The sequence below is a fragment of the Molothrus aeneus genome, chromosome 4, assembly GCF_037042795.1.
Source record: "Molothrus aeneus isolate 106 chromosome 4, BPBGC_Maene_1.0, whole genome shotgun sequence".
Taxonomy (NCBI): Eukaryota; Metazoa; Chordata; class Aves; order Passeriformes; family Icteridae; genus Molothrus; species Molothrus aeneus.
Window position 1 is genome coordinate 71,773,765 of NC_089649.1, and position 22,518 is coordinate 71,796,282.

Consider the following 22,518-nt stretch of genomic DNA (forward strand, 5'->3'; position numbering starts at 1 on the left):
GCCGGGCGGCGGGCAGCGATGCCCTGCGGCCCCTCGCCCGCCTCCCGCCCAGCATCCCCCGTCCGTGGCGGCGCGGGATGAGGCTGCCCGCCGGCCCAGCAGCTCCGGGGAACGGCCGCAGCCCAGGGCTCCGGCCCCGCGGCCCTGAGCCATGGTCAGCCGTGAGCCCGTGCCCGGCCCGGCCCCCGCCGGCGAGGGCGGCCAGGAGAAAGCCATGACGGTGCGCTCGGTGCTGCTCAACCGCGACTCGCCCGACATCGAGAGCCGCCTCAAGCGCCGGCGCAACCGCACGCAGCAGGTCCGCTTCAAGGACTTGGTGGAGGCCGGCGCGGGGCGGGCGGACAGCCCCGGGCCCGCGGCCGGTCCCGGCCACAACACCCCACGTGCCTCGCCGCCCCCCAGGGACCCCCCTGAGCCGGCGGCTCTCCGTGCCTCGCGGCGCAGCTGGCCCCAGGCGCAGCCGGGCTCGCTGACGCTGCCCATGCCCAGGAAGGCGTGCATGAGCACCGCCATCCAGACCTCCCCCAGCCTCCAGAAGCCCTTCCCGGCCCCCCAGCCCCGCAGCAAGAGCGTCTGCGATGTGGCGGAGGATGCGCTACCGCCCGCCGCGGCGAGCGCCCGGTGCCCGGCAGCGGCCGTGCCCACCGTGCCCGGCTGGGCCGTGCCCCCGCGGGGCCCCGGCGGCCTCCCCGGCCACGATCGCACCGCTGCCCTCGCCCAGCACGCCAAGGCGCGCCGCACCCCGCCGCCGCCACCACCCAGGGACCCCCCTCCCCCTTACCAGGGCACTGCCGGGTGCCCCGCTGCCCGCTGCGCCCCTCCGGTGCAAAGCTGCACCCCCGAGCCCTGCCCGCCACCCCCAGCCTGCGCCCAGCTCCGCGGGAGCCCCCGGGGCAACCAGGGGGTCACCCCACGCCCGGCCTCCGTGCCCTGCGGCCAGCCCCGGCCGCCCGCCGAGCACCGGGGGCTCGGCCGGAGCGACTCGGAGCGGAGCCTGCCCTGCGGCCGCCCCCCGTGCCAGCCCTCGCCGCAGCGGCGGCAGCCCGTCCCCGCCACGGACACCCACGGCCCCCTCCGGCAGCCACCTCAGGGCACCCCCCCGCGGGACCCCCCGGCCCCCCAGCACCAGCTCTGCGCTGCCATTTGGGGGGGACCCTGCTGCGCCTCGCCAGCCCCCGTCCCACCGGCACCACCGGGCTGGCACGGCTCGGACAAGACACCGGCCACCCCCGGCACCTGCAGCCGGCCCCGTGACGCCCAAGCCGGGCACGGCTGGGCAGGACCCGAGGGGCCCGGGGAGCCGCCGCCCACGGCCCCACAGGGCCCCAGCGTGGGGACACGAGCGGAGCCGCCCCGGCACGGCCAGCCCCGCCCTGCCGCTGAGCAGCCCGAGACGCTGCACCACGTCCAGGACCTTCTGCAGCTGGTGGTGGTGGCCAAGGGGCCCGTGGGACCACCAGCGAGGGCTGAGGACGCCCGGACATCTCAGGGAGAGGGCCCTCGGGGGCCCGGGGAGCAGGGGGACCTGCATTCCCAGCTGCAGTCCCTGGAAGGGGTGCTGGAGACCAGCCAGCAAACCATCCGGGTGCTGCTGGACGTCATCCAGGACCTGGAGAAGAAGGAGGCGCAGCGGGATGGGTGAGTAGGAGGGGACAGAGTGGGGGGGGGCTGTGGGGACAATGCCCCCGGGGCTGGGGATGGAGGATGGGGGACCCTGACAGAGATTTGGATGCTGCTGCTGCCTCCTGAAGGACTGAGAAACTCAGAGCTGCTGTCCATGTGCTCGTGGCTCCAGGTTTTGCTGAGAGGCCTCATGTGCCCAGGGATGGGGGATGAGGGGGTGCTGGGTTCCTGCCTGGCTCTGCTGATTTCTCCATTGGTCACTGGGAGCAGGGATCTAGAATGTCACATCCCAACAGCAGGTTTAGCCAGGCACCCCATCCCTGCCCCGTCCTTGGAGGTTCCTTTGGCACAAATCCATGGCTGGTGCCCCCTTGGATGATGGGTTTGGCTGCATCCCAGGGAGGTGCTCAGCACCCCCATCCTGCCCTGCCCAGGGCCTGCTCCCAGGGGGAGGGAGTTCCCCAGGCCTGCATTCCTTGGCCTCCCAGGCAGATTTGCCAGATAGAGGAAGGTGAGGAAGGTGTTCTAGGTCAGCCCACCGTGGCCTGAAGCTGAAATGATCCAAACTCATCTCCCACAAGGGCAACCAACAAAACCCTAAGAGATGCCAGGCCTGGCATCCTCCTGTAAAATCTCTAGGGCTTGTGCCTGATGCCCAGATCCATCCATTAAATCAGATGGTTTTGTCTGTGAGTAAAGCGCAGGGAACATTGTCCCCATTGCCCCTGTCCCACCCCTGGAGCACTGTCAGTGGAGAGGGACCCCTCAAGGGTCTGGGACACCTTAATTAGGACCTCAACTCCATTTACTGTTACAGTCAAACAAGCAAACAGGACACCCAGAGATAAAAAATCCAGGGATAGGAAATCACCCCAAACATTATCCTGGTGTTCTTGTGCTGCAGAACAGCAGAGCCTCGTTTGCCACAGGTCAGATCCCAGGTGCTCACTGCACACCGGAGCAGAACCACCAGCCCTGAGACATCCTGGCACCAACCACCAGCAACATCCCACAAAAAATTATACATGTAAAACATGAAAGAGTATCCCAGGATGAGCTCTCCCAGCAGAGGGGGGTTGTTGTACAACGCCAGAGCTGCAGGCACACACACATTTACGTACCACACACACATATATATATATATATATATGTATAAAGGGCCTCATGATCTAATTCAGGTGCTGGCAGAATAAATCCCCATTGCAATGTGTAATTTGGTGCATTCACAGACCCAGTTTCTGAGGGCTGAGAACAACCGTGGTCAAGGTCGAGTAACAGGAGGAAGATTTCAATGAGGAAATGTGATGTGGATGTGGGACATGTTCTGTCAGCTGTGCCCCCAAAATCCACAGCCCTGAAGGGGCCCCAAAGGGACCAAAAGCATTCACAGGGCTCCTTTTGGGCAGAGCAGAATGAGCAGGGACCAGCAGTGCTGGGGTGCAGGAGGACCCCAGTACAGCCATTGGGATCAGGGTGTCTCAGGGTTGGGGTCTGGCACCAGCAGCAGCGAGATGTGGGGTGAAGACCCCTTCTGTGGAGAGGGGGGAGGATGCAGCAGCATGAGCTCAGCCTGGGCAGAAATCAGCTTAATCCAAGCCCTGTGCACCTTCCTGGAGGAGGAGAAGGATGCTCTGGTAGAAAAACATCAAAAAGATAAATTCCGAGTCTGGCGTAGGCTGGAGATGAGTCTGGAGCATCTCCTGTGCCCATCTGCCAGGGCACGGCTGTGCCAGGGCAGCACCACGTGCCTTGTGCTCCCTCCATGGCACCACGTGTGGGGAGAGGTGTGGGGAGCCTTGGCATGCTGAGGACTGGGATGGGGATGGGAGGGGAGGACACAGCAGGAAGGGTTTGGGGGTGCCACAGTGCCCAGCAATGGTGTGATCCCATCAGAGAAGCACCTGGGTTGGTATTAATTGGGATCACATGGGAGGAGAGGGGATGGATCCCAGAGAGGAGAGGGGGTGGGATCCAGGGAGGAGAGGAGATGGATCCCAGAGGGGAAAGGGGGTGGCATTCAGGAGGGGGGATCCCAGAGAGGAAGAGGAGCTGGGATTCAGGGAGGAGAGGAGATGGATCCTAGAAAGGAAAGGAGCTGGGATTCAGAAGGAGATACAGGGAGAAGAGGGTCTGAATGCCAGGGAGAAAAGGAGCTGGGATCCAGGGAGGAGAGTCCTGGCTGCTGGGGTGGGACAGGGGCAGCAGAGGACTTGGGCAGACGCAGAGCAGGGCCCCAGGCTCACGGCACATCTCTGTCACAGGCGCCACTCATACCGGACCGGGCAGGACATCGCCAACTGCGGGACCTGCCGGGACTGTGCCTGCATCATCTACAGGTGAGGGCCTGAGCCCTGAGCCCTGAGCTCTGAGCACCCCCTGGGCTCTGCTTCCCTGCACCCCCAGACCTCTCCCCTGGCTGTGAGGCAGCAGGGAGGGTGACAGCCAAACCCACACCTCCTGTCCCCGTGTTGGGGGCACCACACACAGAGCACTTTTGGGCTGGGTCTGTCCCTCCCTCGCTCCCTGCAGATCAGGATCAGCCAGGGTGATCTCCATGGAGGAGCAGCATCTGGAAGGGGCTGCTCTGGCACCATGGCAGAGCATTTCTCTCCTGTAGCAGCAATCTATCGGGGAAGCCTCGCTAGTGGCTGCTGCGTGGGCTCGCTCCAAATCCAGCCTGCATCCTGTTGTCCCTGTGCCAGCTCTGCACAGATGCTGCAGATGGGCTCCTGCCCCTCACTATGGTTTGGGAACACAGGGCCCGGGCTCTGCTCCCCAGCACTGGCTCTGGGCCAGGGTGTGGAATCCCCTCCCTCTGCTGCACTCTCTCCTCAGATCCCAGCTGGGGTGTGGGAAAAGGCATCCCATGCCCTCCCAGCATTGTCTTTGGGGGAAATGGGAGGCTTGCAGTTTTGTTAAAGCTTTCTGCCCTTCCAGGCACCCCTGGGTGTCCTTCTGTCCCTCTGGCTGTCCCCTCTGCAGTGCAGGTGGCTGGCCAGGTGTGTCCCCATTTGCTGTTAATTAGGGGATGCTGATGCTGTTAGCGCTGGGATGTGTAGGACACGGTGAGCTGGTCCCAAGCCATGCTCTGTGGTGCCTGATCACCGTGGTGCACCTGTGCCACTGGCCTGCCATTCTCTGTGAGCACTGTGCCCCCTCCTTGGGGCACCTCAGGCTGGGGGTGCCCGCCTGGGGTTCCCTCGTGTCCCTGTGCTCAGTGGCGGTGCTGCCTCAGCGCTCCTGCTCCCCACACTTGCTCCACACTCCCCTGCTGTAGCTCTTGGGCGACTTCAGGCTAATTAGGCCTGACGAGCCTGTCTCCAGGCACCATGGCAGCGGCACAGATGTCACATCTGGGGGAGGTGGCTCCCCAGAATGGCCTCTGGGGACTCACCGTGGCTTTCGCTGCCACCCACGGGATGAGGAGAGGCTCTGGGGGGACACAGGGAGAGGGAGCAGGGGCAGCACCCCCAGCACCAGACCCCAGGGATGGCCCATGGAGGGATCAGACCTGCCCGGCCCTGTCCCACCTCAGGCTCCCACAGCAGGGCCATCCCCTCCCTGTGTCACTGCAGGGGAGTTGAGGCTGCTCCCTGCTCTGCCCCCCTCACCCTGTTCTCTAGAAATGCCCGGGACACTCCTTGTCCTCGCCAGGGGAGGTGACAGGAGGTGTCAGCACGCCGGGGGGGGGCTCGCGGGGCGCTCCCCGTGTGCGGGGTGGCAGCGCCACGTGGTCGTTCCCGGGCACACTCGGTGTCACCTCGCTGATGCGATGGGACGTGGCTGGTGCGAGGAGATTGACGCGTTCTCCGCCCGAGGGAACAGCGCAGCTCGAGGCTGCCGGCAGCCAGCCCGCACCACAGGGAGCTGCGGGGACACCGGGGACACCGGGGGCTGCGGGGACACCGGGGCTGCGGGGACATTGAATTCCCCGGGGGCTGTGCTGGGGACACTGAGCTGCCCGAGGGCCATTTTTGGGGACATGGGGGCTGTGTTGGGTACACTGAGCTCCCCGGGGGCTGTGCTGGGGACACTGAGCGCCCCAGGGGCTGTGCTGGGGACATGGGGGCTGTGTTGGGGACACTGAGCTGCCCGAGGACGGTGTTTGGGGGCTGTGGCAGATGGGGGGGCTGCGACAAGGGGATGCCACCCACGCTGCCCTCTGACACGGTCCCCGCGTGCCACAGCGTGGAGCACGATTTCCGACAGCAGGAAGGTCGCTTCCAGCGGGTGCTGAGCCACATCGAGGGCGACGCGGGGCCGAGCTCCCCCCCGACGGCGCTGGGGGCGGCGGGGGTGGCGCTGGGGGCGGCGGGGACCCCCTCACCGCCCAGGCAGGAGCCGTCGCCCGTGTCGAGGCTGCCGGCAAAGTTGGACGTGAAGAAATCACGGCGCAAATGCTTCTGGTTCCTGTGAGCCCGGAGCGCGGGGGCGCCGTCCCAGCACTGAGCCCCTGCCCACCTCTCCTCCCTCCCTCGGTAGGGTTTGGGTAGCACCAGCTTTTCTATTTTTAGCCATTCCGTTGAACGCGGGGAGCTCGGGTGTGTGGAAACGGCGAGGGGAGCAGCGGCTGTATTTAAGGAGAATTCAATAAATTCCAAGGAGACGCTATTTTTGTTACATCCTCTCCCGCCTGTGCGCTTCTGTTCTGGAGGAGGATGAGAATGAGGAGGGGGCAGCTGTTTTCCCTGGATTTCCCTCTGTTTGGGGTTCCCTGAGGTGCTCCAGACTCAAATCAGTGCCCAGCCCTGCACCCCGCAGCGGGGGCTGCTCAGGCATCCCTCCCATTGCTTTCTGCAGGTTAACTGGGAACACCGAGGGTTTCCACTGGGCAGAGACAGTGGGGAACGGTCTCTGTGAGGCTCTGGTCTGGAGAGAGGAGATCTGTCCCCAAAACCCCGGGTGGAAGGGTAGGGTGGGCTGGGCAGGGCTCTCATGGGTGGGGAAGATGCTGATGACAGAAATGAGGAGCTCAAATATCCCAGCCTCTGTGGGGCTGCCACGGCAGGGAAAACTCAGCATCCCAGAGCAGCAGGGGGTGCCTGAGCACACCCCGAGGAGTGCCTGTAGTGGGAGCAGCCACAGCTCCCCCAGCAGGGCCACCACTCCGGGAAGGAAGGAAAGGGGACGTGACCCAGCCTCCTGCAAAGGCACTGGCCACAGCGAGCAGCTGCTGGAGCCACAGAGGGGAACAGAGGGTGGCAGGAGTGGCCACAGCTCTCCAGCTGGTGCCCACAGGGTTAAACCCCACCCCTTGTGCCAGGGACACCCCGGGGGCTGCAGCTGGGACAGTGGCCAGGGGCACAACTCCCTTCTTGCCCAGCAGCCACAGGATGGGTGGATGGATGATGGATGGATGGATGATGGATGGATGGATGGATGATGGATGGATGATGGATGGATGGATGGATGGATGGATGATGGATGGATGGATGGATGGATGGATGGATGGATGGATGATGGATGGATGGATGATGGATGGATGGATGGATGATGGATGGATGATGGATGGATGGATGGATGGATGGATGGATGGATGGATGATGGATGGATGGATGATGGATGATGGATGGATGGATGGATGATGGATGGATGATGGATGGATGGATGATGGATGGATGGAGGGATAGATGGATGGATGATGGATGGATGATGGATGGAGGGATGATGGATGGAGGGATGATGGATGGATGATGGATGGATGATGGATGGATGGATGGATGATGGATGGATGGATGGATGATGGATAGATGGATGATGGATGGAGGGATGGATGGATGGATGGATGGATGGATGATGGATGGATGATGGATGGATGGATGATGGATGGAGGGATGGATGGATGGATGATGGATGGAGGGATGATGGATGGATGGATGGATGGATGGATGATGGATGGATGGATGGATGGATGGATGGATGGATGATGGATGGATGGATGGATGGATGGATGGATGGATGATGGATGGATGATGGATGGATGATGGATGGATGGATGGATGGATGGATGGATGATGGATGGATGGATGGATGATGGATGGATGATGGATGGATGATGGATGGATGGATGGATGATGGATGATGGATGGATGGATGGATGATGGATGGATGATGGATGGATGATGGATGGATGGATGGATGGATGGATGGATGATGGATGGATGGATGATGGATGGATGGATGGATGGATGATGGATGGATGGATGATGGATGGATGGATGGATGGATGGATGGATGGATGGATGGATGGATGGATGGATGGATGGATGGATGATGGATGGATGGATGATGGATGATGGATGGATGGATGGATGATGGATGGATGGATGGATGATGGATGGATGGAGGGATAGATGGATGGATGATGGATGGATGATGGATGGATGGATGGATGGATGGATGGATGGATGGATGGATGGATGGATGGATGATGGATGGATGGATGGATGATGGATGGATGATGGATGGATGGATGGATGGATGGATGGATGGATGATGGATGGATGGATGGATGGATGATGGATGGATGATGGATGGATGATGGATGGATGGATGGATGGATGGATGGATGGATGGATGATGGATGGATGGATGGATGGATGGATGATGGATGGATGGATGGATGATGGATGGATGATGGATGGATGATGGATGGATGGATGGATGATGGATGATGGATGGATGGATGGATGATGGATGGATGATGGATGGATGATGGATGGATGGATGGATGGATGGATGGATGATGGATGGATGGATGATGGATGGATGGATGGATGGATGATGGATGGATGGATGGATGGATGGATGGATGGATGGATGGATGGATGATGGATGGATGGATGGATGGATGGATGGATGGATGGATGGACGGACGGACAGGTGCTGTCCTGCTGTAGGCACAGGGATTTTTGGTCCCCTCAGCCCCTCCCTGCAGCTGGAGCTGGAGGGTCTGGGGCCCCCGACAGAGGCAGGGGCTGTGGCAGCATCAGGGGTCGTGCAGGGGGAGTTGCCAGAGGGCGCCTGTGGAGCCACGAGCGAGCAGCGGGAGCGCGGCACAGCTGAGGATCGCTCCGTGCTGCCCAGGGCTGCATTTCACCCTCATCCCCCCTCGCCTCCATGGCTGCCCGGCGCTTTCGGCTCTGACTCACAGAGCCTGGGAACGAGGGGTAAAAGCAGGGATGGAGCCCAGCGCGACCCCGCACGCACCTCCTCCCTGAGTCACGGCTGAATCACAACCCGGCGCTGGGATCGCCGCACGGCCCCGGCGGCGGAGCCTCCGCTCCGGCTGCCCGCAGCGCCCCAGGCACGGCACAGCACGGCACGGCACGGCACGGCACGGCAATTCCCCGCTCCGAGCTTCCAGAACGCACACCAACACAGCTCATCGCCCACCCAAGGACGCAGTGCAGCTCCTGGGTTTGTCCCCAGAGAAGATGCCGAGCCCCGGCTCTGTCCCCTCCCATCGCTGCTCCTCTGACCCGCCTCCCTTCCCGCGTGTCCAGCGTGCTCCTCGTACCTTTTTGGCGTGTAAAACTGCGACGGTTCACCGGGTTCAGCCGATATTTCCAGATAATGCAGCCCAAACCCTTCACTGCTCCCAAAAGAGCTTTTCCTGCCCCATCTCCCCCCTGCTCTCCGGCTGCTCCAGCTCCTGCTTCCCCCTGCATCCCACTGGGCGCATCCCTGGCATCCATCCCCATCCTGCTGGGTGCTGGCAGCAGGGCCAGCGAGGAGCAGAGCCAGTCACACCCAGCCAGGCCCCCAAAGCAGTGACACCCCTCCCGTGTGGCCCGAAGGGAAGCGGCACAGTGGGACTCACCCTCAGCGGGTTCTCCCGGTCCAGGACGATCACCCTGCGATTGACCGTGTGGAGCAGCCGCTCCAGGATCACCTGGATGTGCTTCTTCACCTGTGCCTGCAAGGTGAGAGGTGGCAGGGCCATGGCAAGGCACGTCCCAGCTGTGGGAGGTGTCCCAGAATGGCTCATTCAAGGGCTGGTGACATCGGGGTGGTGACACGGGAATGGAGCCTGATCCAGAGCTGGAGTCAGAGCAAGGCAATGTGCTCCAGCAAAAAGATGGGATTTGGGATCTCTGCACACCTCCCTGGCACTGTGGCCACGTGGCTGGGGACAACGGGGACAGCCAAGGATGGCTGAGGATGATGGGGATGATGCTGGGCAGGTAAAGGTGGGATCAGCTCTCATGGGGTTGAAGCAAGAGCAGAGTCTTCCCCCAGAGCATCCCACTATGCTCTCCATAAAGGCTACTTCAGGTTTCAAAGTTAATGAGACCTTTCACCACATTTTCTGAGCCTTCCATCCCATTCTTGGGGTTCTTGGTGCTGTGGGGATTAATGAACCCCCTCACCCTCCCAGGACACAGTGTCCAACTCAGCTCCCACAGTCACTGCACTGCAGGTGGGACACCCGAACCCTCCCAAGGGCCCCCAAAAGGGACCCCAGAGCAGCCAGGAAGGGCAGGAACAGAGCCTTGTGTATTCCCAAACCATTCCCTGTGTTGCAGGGACACTCACCAGCTCCATGTCCCCACGGTCCTTGTGCCGCGCTCGCAGCTTCTCTGCACTCTGCAATCACCAAAACAGAGGTGAGACCCCCAGGAATGGCCCCAGCCCACCCCAGACAGGTCACATTTGGGTGGGTGGGTGCCCACCATGTCCCTGCCTCATGTTTGGGGCCATCACTCCTCATTTTGGACTGTGATGCTGCCCAGGGGGTGACTGGCAATCACTGACCAGCAGAATTTCATCCGAGGTATAAGGCCATTGAAATTTTAGTTACATTTGGCCTGTCCCAAACTAGAATTGGGAAAAGACAAAAAGAAAAAGTGCCTTGAATCAGGAAGGAAACCAAAGAAAATATGAAGCTTAACCAGATATCATACTTGCACCTTATTACTTCATTGTTTGCCTTAAGTAACGTGATCCTGCCTGTGAGTCAACCAAAAACCAATGTTTGGGTGACCTTGGCCAATGCATCAGGCTTGGACACCATTTGTTTGATTTATTCAAAGCCAGAAAAGCCATTCTCAACCTGCTTGGTCTGGTTGGCCAATACCACAAAATGTCTCTCCAGATCTTTCACGATTTATTATCAATGCATCCTCACCTTCCTCCCTTCCCTCATCTCTTCCTCCCTCTCTCCATCTTCCTCCCAGCTCTGCAGAGCTGCTGATGTCCCCACCACCCTCAGGTCAGTGTCATCCCTGAGCCTGGAAGCCTCTTCCCCACTCATGGGGAGGTTGGGCAACCCAGCAGAAACTCACTGAGGTGGAAAACACAAGGTTTGTGTCCCACCCTGGGCATGTTCCTGCTGGGATGGTGACACCCACAGTCAGTGATCTCCAACAATATCCTGGCCAGGAACTGGTGATTAACCCCACTCAGAGGGGTTTGGTCAGGTCACTGCCCAGTTGATTCCTGCTTTACCTTCTGGGCCTGGTACAGAACTTCCAGGATGCTGCTGAGCAGCTCGATGCAGGCGTCCTCCTCCTCCCCTGCCTGGATCAGCTCCTGCAGGATGGGCAGGGCTGCCTGCAGCACCAGCTCCCTGCACTCTGGGGGACACAAGGGGACACAGGCATGAGGGAATTGTCCCCAGTTATGGAGCCATCCCAGCCATGAGGGAATTGTCCCCAGTTATGGAGCCATCCCAGCCATGAGGGAATTGTCCCCAGCTATGGAGCCACTCCGGGCATGAGGCAGAGGAGGGGTCCCTGCTCAGGGACTCATCCCCACCCTGTGCATGGCCTCTGGGTGAGCTCAGCAAGGGCAGTGCCCCCAGGACCCCTCTCACCATGGCACTGGAAGGCTTTGCTGCTGGCAATGTCAGTCAGGGACTGCAGCTTCTGCTTCAGCAGGCGCTGGGGCTGCAGGTTCCCCACAAAGTCCCTCAGCACGGCCCTGCCAGCAGGAGAGGAGTTAAAGCAGGAGCTCCAGGTTCTGCTCAGGATGGGGCTGCTGGGTGGGGGGAGCCCCTGGATGGGGGCAGGATGGTCCCACAGGGCAGCTGTGCCCACCACAGGCACCCAGCAGGCAAACCCTGCCTGAATTCCCAAAATGAAGCCAGCTGGGGCTGAGTTCCCAGGCTAAAACTGAGCAGAACTCTCCCATTTTTGCACTGGGAAGGGGATCAGGAGGTGATTCCAGACCCCCCTGCCTGCCCTTGCCCTCAGCTCTGTGCTGGAGGCAGGTACAGAGGTGGCTGAGCAGCACAAGGGGCTGGGCTTGGTGGGGACACAGGGACCCTACCCCAGAGTGGAGGAGTCAAAGATCCCAAACACGTCCTCAAGGATGGTGGGCAGGTATTTCAGAGCTGCTCCCTGCAGGGACACCACGGAGCTGCCTTCAGACAGGGCTCCCAGAGCACCCTCTGGGCAGCCCCAGCCCCCTGGGCTAGCCTGTCCCAAATGCAGGGAACCCAGGCCAGATCCAGGATGGGGACAACCCCCAGGAGCTCTTCCCAGATTTTCTCCTGCAGAATTCAGCACATGGGTGGCCAGGACTGTGCCCAGCTGCTGACCCAGATCCACAGCACAGCCCCAGGGCAGTGAGGGGCTGGGGGGCTCAGGGTGCACCAGGGGGGACCCTGGGGACAGCAGGGCAGCACACGGGGTGGCAGCTGCTCCTGAGGGCTGCACACAGGAGGGACAGTGTCACCCCAAAAACAAACACAGACACAGTGTGACCCCAAAAGAAACACAGACACAGTGACAGTGTCACCCCAAAACAAACACAGACACAGTGACAGTGTGACCCCAAAAACAAACACAGACACAGTGACAGTGTCACCCCAAAACAAACACAGAGCCAATGACAGTGTCATCCCAAAACAAACACAGACATAGTGAGTGTCACCCCAAAAAAAAACCACAGACACAGTGTGACCCCAAAACAAACACAGAGACAGTGACAGTGTGACCCCAAAACAAGCACAGACACACTGACAGCGTCACCCCAAAAAAAACCACAGACACAGTATGACCCCAAAACAAACACAGACACACTGACACAGTGTCACCCCAAAACAAACACAGACACAGTGACAGTGTCACCCCAAAAACAAACACAGACACAGAGACATAGTGTCACCCCAAAAACAAACACAGACACAGAGACATAGTGTCACCCCAAAAACAAACACAGACACAATGACACATTGTCACCCCAAAAACAAACCCAGACACAGCAACACAGTGTCACCCCAGCAAGGGGACAGCCAGTGCCTGGCCTGGGCACCCTCCCTGGCACCCCAAACCACAGCTGAGCCCTCCAGGGCCCCCCATGCCCTACCTGGGAGAGCAGGGTGGGACCCTCCAGCGGGGACTGCATCAGCTGGTTGAGGGCGAGGAAGAAGCGCTGCAGGGAGCGCTGGAACTCGGCCACCTCCTTCCCCTCGTAGAGCCTGCAAGGGCCAGAGTCACTGGGCTGTCACCACACTGCTGTGCTTGCTGGGAATGCCCCACGAAGGCAGGAATGATGAATGTGACTCCAAATTCTCAGAAGGCTCATTTATTATTTATATATAATTTATGTATTTATATAATTTATATAATTTTTATATATAATTTGTATATAAATTACTTATATTATATTATATTATATTATATTATATTATACTATACTATACTATACTATACTAAAGAATAGAGAAAGGATACTTACAGAAGGCTAAAAAGATAATAATGAAAACTCCTGACTCTCTCCATAGTCTCAACACAGCTCGGCCCTGATTGGCCAATGAGTGAAAACAACTCACAGCAGAATCCAATGAAACAATCACCTGTGGGTAAACAATCTCCAAACACATTGCACATGAGCACAACACAGGAGAAGCAAATGAGATAAGAATTGTTTTCCTTTTCTTCTGAGGCTTCTCAGCTTCCCAGGAGAACAATCCTGGGTGAAGGGATTTTTTCAGAGGATGTGAATGCTACACCACACCCCTTCCCCAGCATCTATCCCAGATTGCAAGGCAATGTGTGTGTTCTAGACACCTTCAGAGGTGAGGCAGATATTTTCTGTTCATGGGGCAGTTTTTCTTTATCTCTTCCACAGCCACTCCTCCCTCCAGGAGATCTCTGCTGTTCACGGGCCATTCATTATTAATTCTCTTCTGTCCATGGCCAGTGAGTGTCCCTGCATGGCTGATCCAATTCCATCATCCCATGGGGAGATGCTCTGCCCAGGGGAGGAGCCAAGCATTCCTACCTGGATCCAATCTGAGGTTTGGGACAGCCCAGCAGCCTTTGCCCAGTGCATTGCCAGAGGAGCAGCTTCTGCTGCCCTGCATTGCCAGAGGGAGCCCAGGCCCATCTGCAGCAGCCCTGGAGCTGCAGAGGAAAACTCCCCCCTTGTGCAGGATCCCTGCTCCAGCAGAGCCACAGCTGGCACTGCAGGAGGGCTGAGCCCCCATGGGATGGGGCTGTGCCACCCCCTGACACACAGGGGGGCAAGGCCTGCTCTGACTCTGGCAGTGTTGTTTTGTTTTACTGCCTTGTTTATTTTATTTTCATTTTCTTCCCTATTAAAAAACTCTTATTTCTACTCCCATATCTTTGCCTGAGAGCCCCTTAATTTCAAAATTATGACAATTCACAGGGAGGGGGTTTACATTTTCCATTTCAGGGGAGGCTCCTGCCTTCCTTAGCACACACCTGGCTTTCCAAACCAAGACAGCATCCCAATTCTTTATACTCATCCATCAAGTTTTGGATCCATGGGTGGATCTAGGGGTGAGCCCTGGCACTGCCACAGCAACTGCCCCACCATGTCCACAGAACCACTCAAAACCCACATTTTTTCTTTTTACAAGAAGCCTCTTTTCCATGATTTTGCAGCCCAAGACCCTCTCAAAGCAGTTCAGCCCCCTCCCACTTGGGCAGGATCCTCCTGAGCCCTGCATCCCCCCCTCACCAGCTGGACCAGAGCAAACTGAACGAGGGAATTTCAGCCATGGGATGTGCAAAGCTGCAGGAAAAACTGCAAAGCTGAGGTGTGACCACAGGAATGGGCACTGTTTGGGGTAATTCCCCCACTACTGACTGTCACAGACATATTTTATAAAAAAATCCCTTTGTTAGGATCTTTTCTCCTGAGAAGCTGAGAGGTCTCAGGAACAAAAAGTAAACAATAATTATCTGCTGCTGTGGAATGCAAGAAGTGCATCTGTGATTGGTCTCATGTGGTTGTTTTTAATTAATGGCCAATCACAGTCCAACTGTCTCAGACTCTCTGGTCAGTCACAAGATTTTATTATCATTCCATTCCTTTCCTTTCTATTCCTTCTGATGAAATCCTTTCTTCTATTCTTTTAGTATAGTTTTACTAGATCATTTTCTTTTAATATAATATATATCATAAAATAATAAATCAGCCTTCTGAAACATGAAGTCAAGATTCTCATCTCTTCTCTTATCCTGGGACCCCTGTGAACACCACCACAACTGACACCAAGCAGTGGCAAGAGAAATGATCCAGCCACCAGCTATGTAAGGAAATCCTGGAATTATGGACTGGTTTGGGCTGGGAGGGGCCTTGAAGCCCATCCAGTCCCACCCCCTGCCATGGGTTGCTCCAAAATTTGACCTCAAAATCTGGGGACAATGAGCACTGGCAGAGAAAGTTTTGCCACTCTCAGTGGTGGCTGAAAAGGAGAAGCAGACAGAGGAAGCAGCAAGGAGGAAGCAGCGAGGGACAGACGTCACCACGGTGCCATTGGGGCCACAGAGAGGTGTCCCAAGGTGGAGGACAGGGCTCAGTCATCCTTGCAGCTACCTGGGCTCCTCAGAGGAGCTGCAGGCTCTGCTTGTCCAGCTCCAGCAGCAGCACAGGCAATCCCAGAGGCAGCAATCTGCAGCAACTGGCTCTAATTACAACCCAATTCCTGTCGATTACAGCCTGTACAAATTGCAGCACGTTCAGAGCACTTAGAGGATGTGAGGAGCCCGTGTTAGTGCATGTTGAGATAAAGGGAAGCTCTATAAAATCACTAAATGTCCTCAGGGATGCCTCTGCTCCAGGCAAACTCATTCAGGGGGCTGTTTGCAAACAAGCTGGGTAATTCATTTCTCCTGCCAGGAGCGCTCTGAGCTGGGAATGTGCTCGGTGCCCTCACACAGGAGGGAGAGGCAAGTGCTGGGTGTGATGTTCTGGAGCACCTGGGAGGGGATAGAAGGGGTGAGGACAGACAGGGCTCACACCTCATGGTTAATTAACTCTGGTTAATCCAGAGTGGGGCAAAGCGAGTGTGACAGTCCCTGGGGACACAGGGACACCAGCACAGCTCCTCAGTGCCACTGGGAGGGGACACAGGTGTGGCATTCACATTCCCTGAAAGAATCCCTTTGCCCAGGATTTTTCTCCTGGGAAGCTGAGAAGCCTCAGAGGAAAAGGAAAACAATTCTGATCTCATTTGCTTCTCCTGTGTTGTGCTCATGTGGAATGTGTTTGGAGATTGTTTACCCACAGGTGATTGTTTCATTGGATTCTGCTGGGAGTTGTTTTCACTCTTTGGCCAATCAGGGCCAAGCTGTGTTGGGACTCTGGAGAGAGCCAGGAGTTTTCATTATTATCTTTTTAGCCTTCTGTAAGTATCCTTGCTGTATTCTATATACTATAATATACTATAATATACTGTAATATAATATAATATAATATAATATAATATAATATAATATAATATAATATAATATAATATAATATAATATAATATAATATAATATAATATAATATAATATAATATAATATAATACATCATTTATATATAAATTCTCTATAAAATATTAAAATTATATAAATTATAACAATTATATAAATACACAAATTATATCTAAGTAATAAATGAGCCTTCTGAGAAGATGGTGTCAGATTCATCATTCCCAAGAAATACAAAACACAAGAACCCCAGCACATCCTGGGCTTGGGGTGGAGGAGGCAAAGCCCTCATTTCCCCCCAAAAACAGCTTCCTGCTGAACCAGGGTGCCTGGGAATGGGGTGATCCCACAGCTTTCAGTGCCAGCAGTGCCCACCCTGTGCCCTGTGTGTCTGGGGATCCCTCACTGCTCCCTCAGGACACTTCAGCTTTCGGTGCTGCCTACCTGGAATGAAAGAGGAAGGTCTGGATTTCCTGATTTCCTCCTCTCCCACGCCAGGAGGGTGTTTGTGCATCACCCAGGCTGGATGTGAACCCTGTGCCCACAGGGAACAAGTGACACCAGGCCTGGGGGGGACTCTGGAGGGGCCTGGGGGCACCTTGACCTTTGAGCTGTGGAGGCACCCACCCTGTTCCTCTGCTCATCACAGCAGGGTTGGGCTCGGGGGGCACCTCAGAGACCCCCCAGCTCCATCCCCACCGCCCACCAGGCTCCAGGAAACCTTCCCAGCACAGCAGCAGCCGTGCAGGGGCACAGACTGCCCGGGGCATTTCACCATTTCCATCATGGGAGGATTTTAAGAGCTCATTGGAAAGCCCCTGTCAGGGGTGGCAGAGGTCACTGTGGGGCAGGGTCACTGTGGGGCAGGGTCAGCACTGGGAGCACTGGGAGGGACTGGAAGCACTGGGAGCCACTGCCAGCACTGGGAGGCACTGGGAGCTACTGGGATGCACTGGGAGGCACTGGGAGTGCTGGAAGCATTAGGAGAAGTGGGAGGCACTGGGAAGCACTGAGAGACACTGGGAGAACTGGGAGGCAATGGGAAGCGCTGGGAAGCACAGGCAGCACTGGGAGGCACTGGGAAGCACTGAGAGACACTGGGAGAACTGGGAGGCAATGGGAAGCACTGGGAGGCACTGGGAGCACTGGGAGGCACAGGCAGCACTGGGAGGCACTGGGAGCACTGGGAGGCACAGGCAGCACTGGGAGGCACAGGCAGCGCTGGGAGCACTGGGAAGCATTGGGAGGCACTGGGAGGCACAGACGGCACTGGGAAGCACTGGGAGCACTGGGAGGCCCAGCACAGCAGCACTGGGAAGCACTGGGAGGCACTGGGAGGCACAGGCAGCACTGGGAGGCGCAGCACTGGGAAGCACTGGGAGGCACTGGGAGCACTGGGAGCACTGGGAGGCCCAGCACCGCGGCACTCACTGTGCGAAGAGGCGGCGGGAGCGCACGATGAATTTGAAGATGTACTCCAGGGCTTTGAAGGTGCGCGGGAGCGACTCGCAGGGCTCGCCCCGGCCCGCCTGCTCCACGTACTGAGTGAGCACCGACAGCAGCTTCCTGCGGGGAGGGGTGTCCGTGTGTGTCCCTGCCCTGTCCCTCCCTGTCCCCACCGTCCCACCCCATTCCAGCTGTCCCAGCCCTGTCCCTCCCTGTCCCCACTGTCTCATCTCCATCCCAGCTGTCCCAGCCCCATCCTGGCTGTCCCAGCCCTGTCCCACTCCAGCTGTCTCCCACCATTCCAGCTGTCCCAGCACTGTCCCTCCCTGTACCTACTGTCACAGCCCTGTCCCCCACCCTTCCAGCTGTTCCCCCCTGTCCCCACTGTCCCAGCCCCATCCGGGCTGTGCCAGCCCCATTTCAGCTGTCCCAGTCCTTTTCCCTCCCTGTCCCCACTGTCTCATCTCCATCCCAGCTGTCCCAGCCCCACTCCAGCGTCCCAGCCCTGTCCCCCACCCTTCCAGCTGTCCCAGCCCTGTCCCTCCCTGTCCCCACTGTCTCATCCCCATTCCAGCTGTCCCAGCCCTGTCCCAGCTTTGTCCCCCCCGTCCCCACTGTCCCAGCCCCATTTCAGCTGTCCCAGCCCTGTCCCCAGCCCCATTCCAGCTGTCCCAGCCCTCTCCCATTCCTGTCCCAGCCCACTCCAGCTGTCCCAGCCCTGTCCCAGCCCTGTCCCCAGCCCCACTCCAGCTGTCCCAGCCCTGTCCCACCCCACTCCAGCTGTCCCATCCCTGTCCCTCCCATGTCCCATCCCTGTCCCTCCCGTGTCCCAGCCCCTCACTTGTAGGCCAGCGTGGCGCTGAAGTGCTGCCGGATGTAGGCCTCCAGGACCGTGTTGAAATGCTGGAACTTTCTGTCAGCCACCAGCCTGACAATGAAAACCTGAGGGCAGCAGGCAGTGGCATGGCTTGGTGTGGGCAGGGGGACACCTCTGCCACCCTGAGCCCACCCTGAGCCATCACTGGGATCACTCTTGTCACGGTGTGGGAGAAACACCTTTGAACACGGCTGGGATTGTCCCCCAAAGGGACAGTGTCCCCCAGAACAGCCCTGCCCTGTGCTGGGTCACTCAAACCCCATTGTCCCAGTCCAACCAGTGCCCACTCTGCACTGGGAGGGGCTCAGACCCACACAGGTGGTGCTCACCAAGGCGTCAAACACGAGGGCGTCGTAGACATCGGTGTCTGAGTGCTCCATCATGATGGAGAACAGGGCATCCAGCGTGTCCTGCAGGAACTGGGGGGACAGCAGGGCTGGCAGGGCTGACCCCAGCACTGCCCAAAACCCAGTTCTGGGCATGGGGAGTGGGGGGCAGGAACCAGGGAGGGAGGAAATGCTGGCTGTACCTTGATGACCTCGCCTCCATCCACGTTCATCAGCTTCTGGAGGTTCCCAGAGAGCAGGCTGGGCTTGGAGCGCCACTTCAGCAGCCCCAGGAGGTTCACTGGGCAGGAGCAACAGGGCACTGAGCACTCCCTGTCACACCCCAATGTCACCAACCCCCTGCTCCCCCAAAAGGAGCAGCCAGGACCCCCTCCCACAACCACTGGGACCCCCTGAAGCCAAGCCCATGAAGCACAACCTTAAACAGGTTGTGGTTGTAGGGGACAAAATTGTGCTGCAGGAAGGGAATGAATGCAGCAGCCTCATCCCTGAGGCCTCCACACTGAGCCACAGTGCCCTGGACCCTGCAGCCACGTGCTGTCACCATATGTCACATCCCCAGGCACCCAGGCCATGTCCCCTGAGCCCCCTGCACTTCAGCCAGAGCAGGATGAGCCATTCCCACCCTCCAGCCTTGCAGCAGCTGGGAGGAGAGCCCAGCCCATCCCCTGGGCCCTTCCCCTGGCTGAGGGGACACCCCAGGGAAGCTGAAACTCCCCTGAGCCAACCCAGGCATGGGGGTGAAACCCCAGAGCTCCAATTCCCACCTCAATTTGGAGGAAAGGTCATGGAGCCTCCAGCAGCCACATTGAAGTGGGAATCCCACTCGCTGTTGCTCCTCTCCAGTGGATGGCAGCCCCCCAAAATCCCCAGATGGAGCTGATCCCCCCAAAAACATCCTGAGCATGGCCAAACTGAGCACTCCCACATCCTGAGCATGGCCAAACTGAGCACTCACTGTCCCCAAATCTCAGCCCAGTGTGATGGACCCTGCAGACCCAGATATCAGAATTATGGTCCCGCAGGTGGGAGCACCACCAGGGAGGGGACACAGCCCCAGCTCCCCCCGCTTTGTGGGGAGCCAGCACTCACCGTTCTGGGTCAGCTTGGTGGAGCAGACCAGCGTGGAGATTTGGAAGCTGTCCCGGCTGGACGGGGCCAGAGCCGCCGCGGCCCCGCTCACACGGAAGGAGGAGCCCGAGGAGAGCTTCGGCTCCGGCGCGTTCCGCTCCCAGGGCAGCGACAGGTACGCGCTGGCATCCTCCAGCTTCCTGCTGTCACCCTGCAGGGCACAGCACAGGGACAGCTGGAGCCACCCCTAGCGCGTGGGGGTACCAGTTGTGGGGTTTTCTGGCTCTGGATTGAAGGCACTTGGGTAAGAGCTGAAATGAGGGATGTGGGACTCCAGGCAGCTCTCCAAAATGCAGTTTATTACATGCAGGGTGGTGGGTGACAGAGCCTGTGCCTCCAGCTGTCAGCTCCAGCTGCAGGCAGGCCTGGAGACCCTGAGTTTAGGTTATAAATGCATTATAGACTTTCCTTTTGGTCACAATGCATTATAGACTTTTCTTTGCTGAGCATCTTCATCCAGTAGAACCAATCTATACCTTAACTTTTATCTCTAGCCTATCATAACTGCTATAATTACCATATTCATGTCACTATTCTCCAATCACTATAAGTTAGTGCATTACAGTTTAAGCCAGAAGTTGTTTTTCAGTTTTCTTGCAGTGGAAAATTCTGAGACCTTTTTTCTACTTGCAACATTTGCTGCCTTGTTTGCCTGTGCTCTCTTTCTGCTTGGTAAAAACATCTTCTTGTTTGGGATGGGTTTATCCTTTGCTCTAAGCCATAAAAACCCCTTGTAACTAACACAGCCTTTGCCTCCTTGGTTATCCAGTGAGACTGGCTCAGCAATTCTTTTCTTTTATATTAAAACTTGCTTCCATCTCTATTCCTTCATCAGACTCAACATTCAAAAAGCTTTCTGCTAAGCACACACATATCTGTGAGACTTTCTTGTCAAACTTTCATCCTTCCCAACACACTTGAGACAGAAATTTGTGTTGGGACTCAAGTGTTTATTATTTTTTATCAGTAAAACAGCCTCACTACTGCAGGCTGGGCAGCTTTTCATTAGAAGACACAAAATGGCCAACAACCTCTTATTCCAAGGTCTTTTAAGACTAAACTATCCAATTAAGAACTGACACCTGGATTATTTTCCCTTTTAACCCAATAACTGATCCCACAGAGCCCACAATGCAGACTTTTCTGCCCAATTACAAAATGCCACCCAAACTCATGGAGAAGGAAGAAGCATGAAGAAGAAGCCCAGGATGACACCCTGTGCCCTCCATCTTGCTGCCATCCACGACATACTAAAAATCCCAAACCCTCAATTTCTCACCAAGTGACACACCTGCACTGCTCTCTGTAATCTATTTCACACTTTTGGGGATTCTACTCTATTCTGGAATTTAGGAAACTTTCTCCATGAACGAGGGTCAAAGTCAGTGCTCCACCCAGGAGGACTCACGAGGGTGACTCTGAGTGACCGTCCCTGCTCTTGGCCAGCCAGGGACATGGGGGATGACCAGAGCCAGCCATGCTGCAGCCCACAGACACCCATCCCTCCCTGCCTGCAGCCTGGCAGGGTGAAACCCCTCCAGCTGAAGGTGGCAAGGAGGTGACAGAGCTGTTTGCTGGTGGCTTTTCCCCTCCAAGACACATCTGGAGCTTGTGCTCCTTCCCAGGGCTGAGGCCATGCAGGGAAGGGAAACTGGAAACTCCCCTGAGCTAACCCAGAGATGGGGGTGAAACCCCAGAGCTCCAATTCCCACCTCAGTTTGGAGGGAAGGTCATGGAGCCTCCAGCAGCCACATTGAAGTGGGAATCCCACTCGTTGCTGCTCCTCTCCAGTGGATGGCAGCCCCCCAAAATCCCCAGATGGAGCTGATCTCCCCAAAAACATCCTGAGCATGGCCAAACTGAGCACTCAGTGTTCCCAGCTCTCTGTCCCAGCGTGATGGACACTGGAGAGCCAAATATCAGAATTATGGTCCAGCAGGTGGTATCAGCACCAGGGAGGGGATTTTCTGAGCTCTGTCTGGAGCTCAGAGCAGCTGGAGATCAAGAGGTCTGAGCAGCTAAAAGCCCTTCACTCACATTCCTCTGGCAAGCAGAGACAGAAAGATGAAATATTTTCTGACTCCCAGTGCGGGAAGAGCCAGGGCCAGGCAGGGGGAGGATGGAGCAGCTCAGGATGTGGGGGCTCAGCAGGGCAGGGACAGCTCTCTGAGGGGAACAGGAGCTGTGCAGGGCTTGTTCTCCTGGCAGGGAGGTGTGGGAGGTTTGATCTCACTGCCACATCCCAAAGGTGCCCAGTGCTGCTGCTGGGGAGGGGACAGTCCCCAAAGAGCCAGGGAGCAGAGCCAGCGCCGAGGGCCACGGCAGCAGTTCAAGAATTTGGGTCTTTCACCCAAAAATAAAGCAGGGGGGAGGGACATAATGATTTCAAATGTGCAGGAGCCTCAGGGAGGAACAGCG

The 22,518-nt window shown here is 57.5% G+C and overlaps 2 protein-coding genes across 2 annotated transcripts in view; one reads left to right on the top strand and one right to left on the bottom strand.

Annotated features, from left to right (window-relative positions):
• Positions 1-22,518, bottom strand: part of LOC136555792 (dedicator of cytokinesis protein 2-like) — a 53,131-nt gene that overhangs the window by 21,755 nt on the left and 8,858 nt on the right. Inside the window, exons 18-27 of the mRNA XM_066548803.1 lie at positions 20,062-20,251; positions 19,152-19,249; positions 18,952-19,041; positions 18,587-18,687; positions 17,731-17,865; positions 12,937-13,048; positions 11,896-11,966; positions 11,441-11,547; positions 11,074-11,201; positions 9,446-9,541 (exon numbers count right to left, since the gene is read on the bottom strand). Coding sequence (XP_066404900.1) covers positions 9,446-9,541; positions 11,074-11,201; positions 11,441-11,547; positions 11,896-11,966; positions 12,937-13,048; positions 17,731-17,865; positions 18,587-18,687; positions 18,952-19,041; positions 19,152-19,249; positions 20,062-20,251 — 1,128 coding nt within the window. The remainder of the gene's footprint in view (positions 1-9,445; positions 9,542-11,073; positions 11,202-11,440; positions 11,548-11,895; positions 11,967-12,936; positions 13,049-17,730; positions 17,866-18,586; positions 18,688-18,951; positions 19,042-19,151; positions 19,250-20,061; positions 20,252-22,518) is intronic.
• LOC136555793 (INSYN2B protein-like) lies at positions 78-6,243 on the top strand. Its single transcript, XM_066548804.1, has 3 exons — positions 78-1,638; positions 3,885-3,959; positions 5,811-6,243. The coding sequence occupies exons 1-3, from the start codon at positions 152-154 to the stop codon at positions 6,037-6,039; spliced, it is 1,791 nt and encodes a 596-aa protein (XP_066404901.1). The 5' UTR covers positions 78-151; the 3' UTR covers positions 6,040-6,243.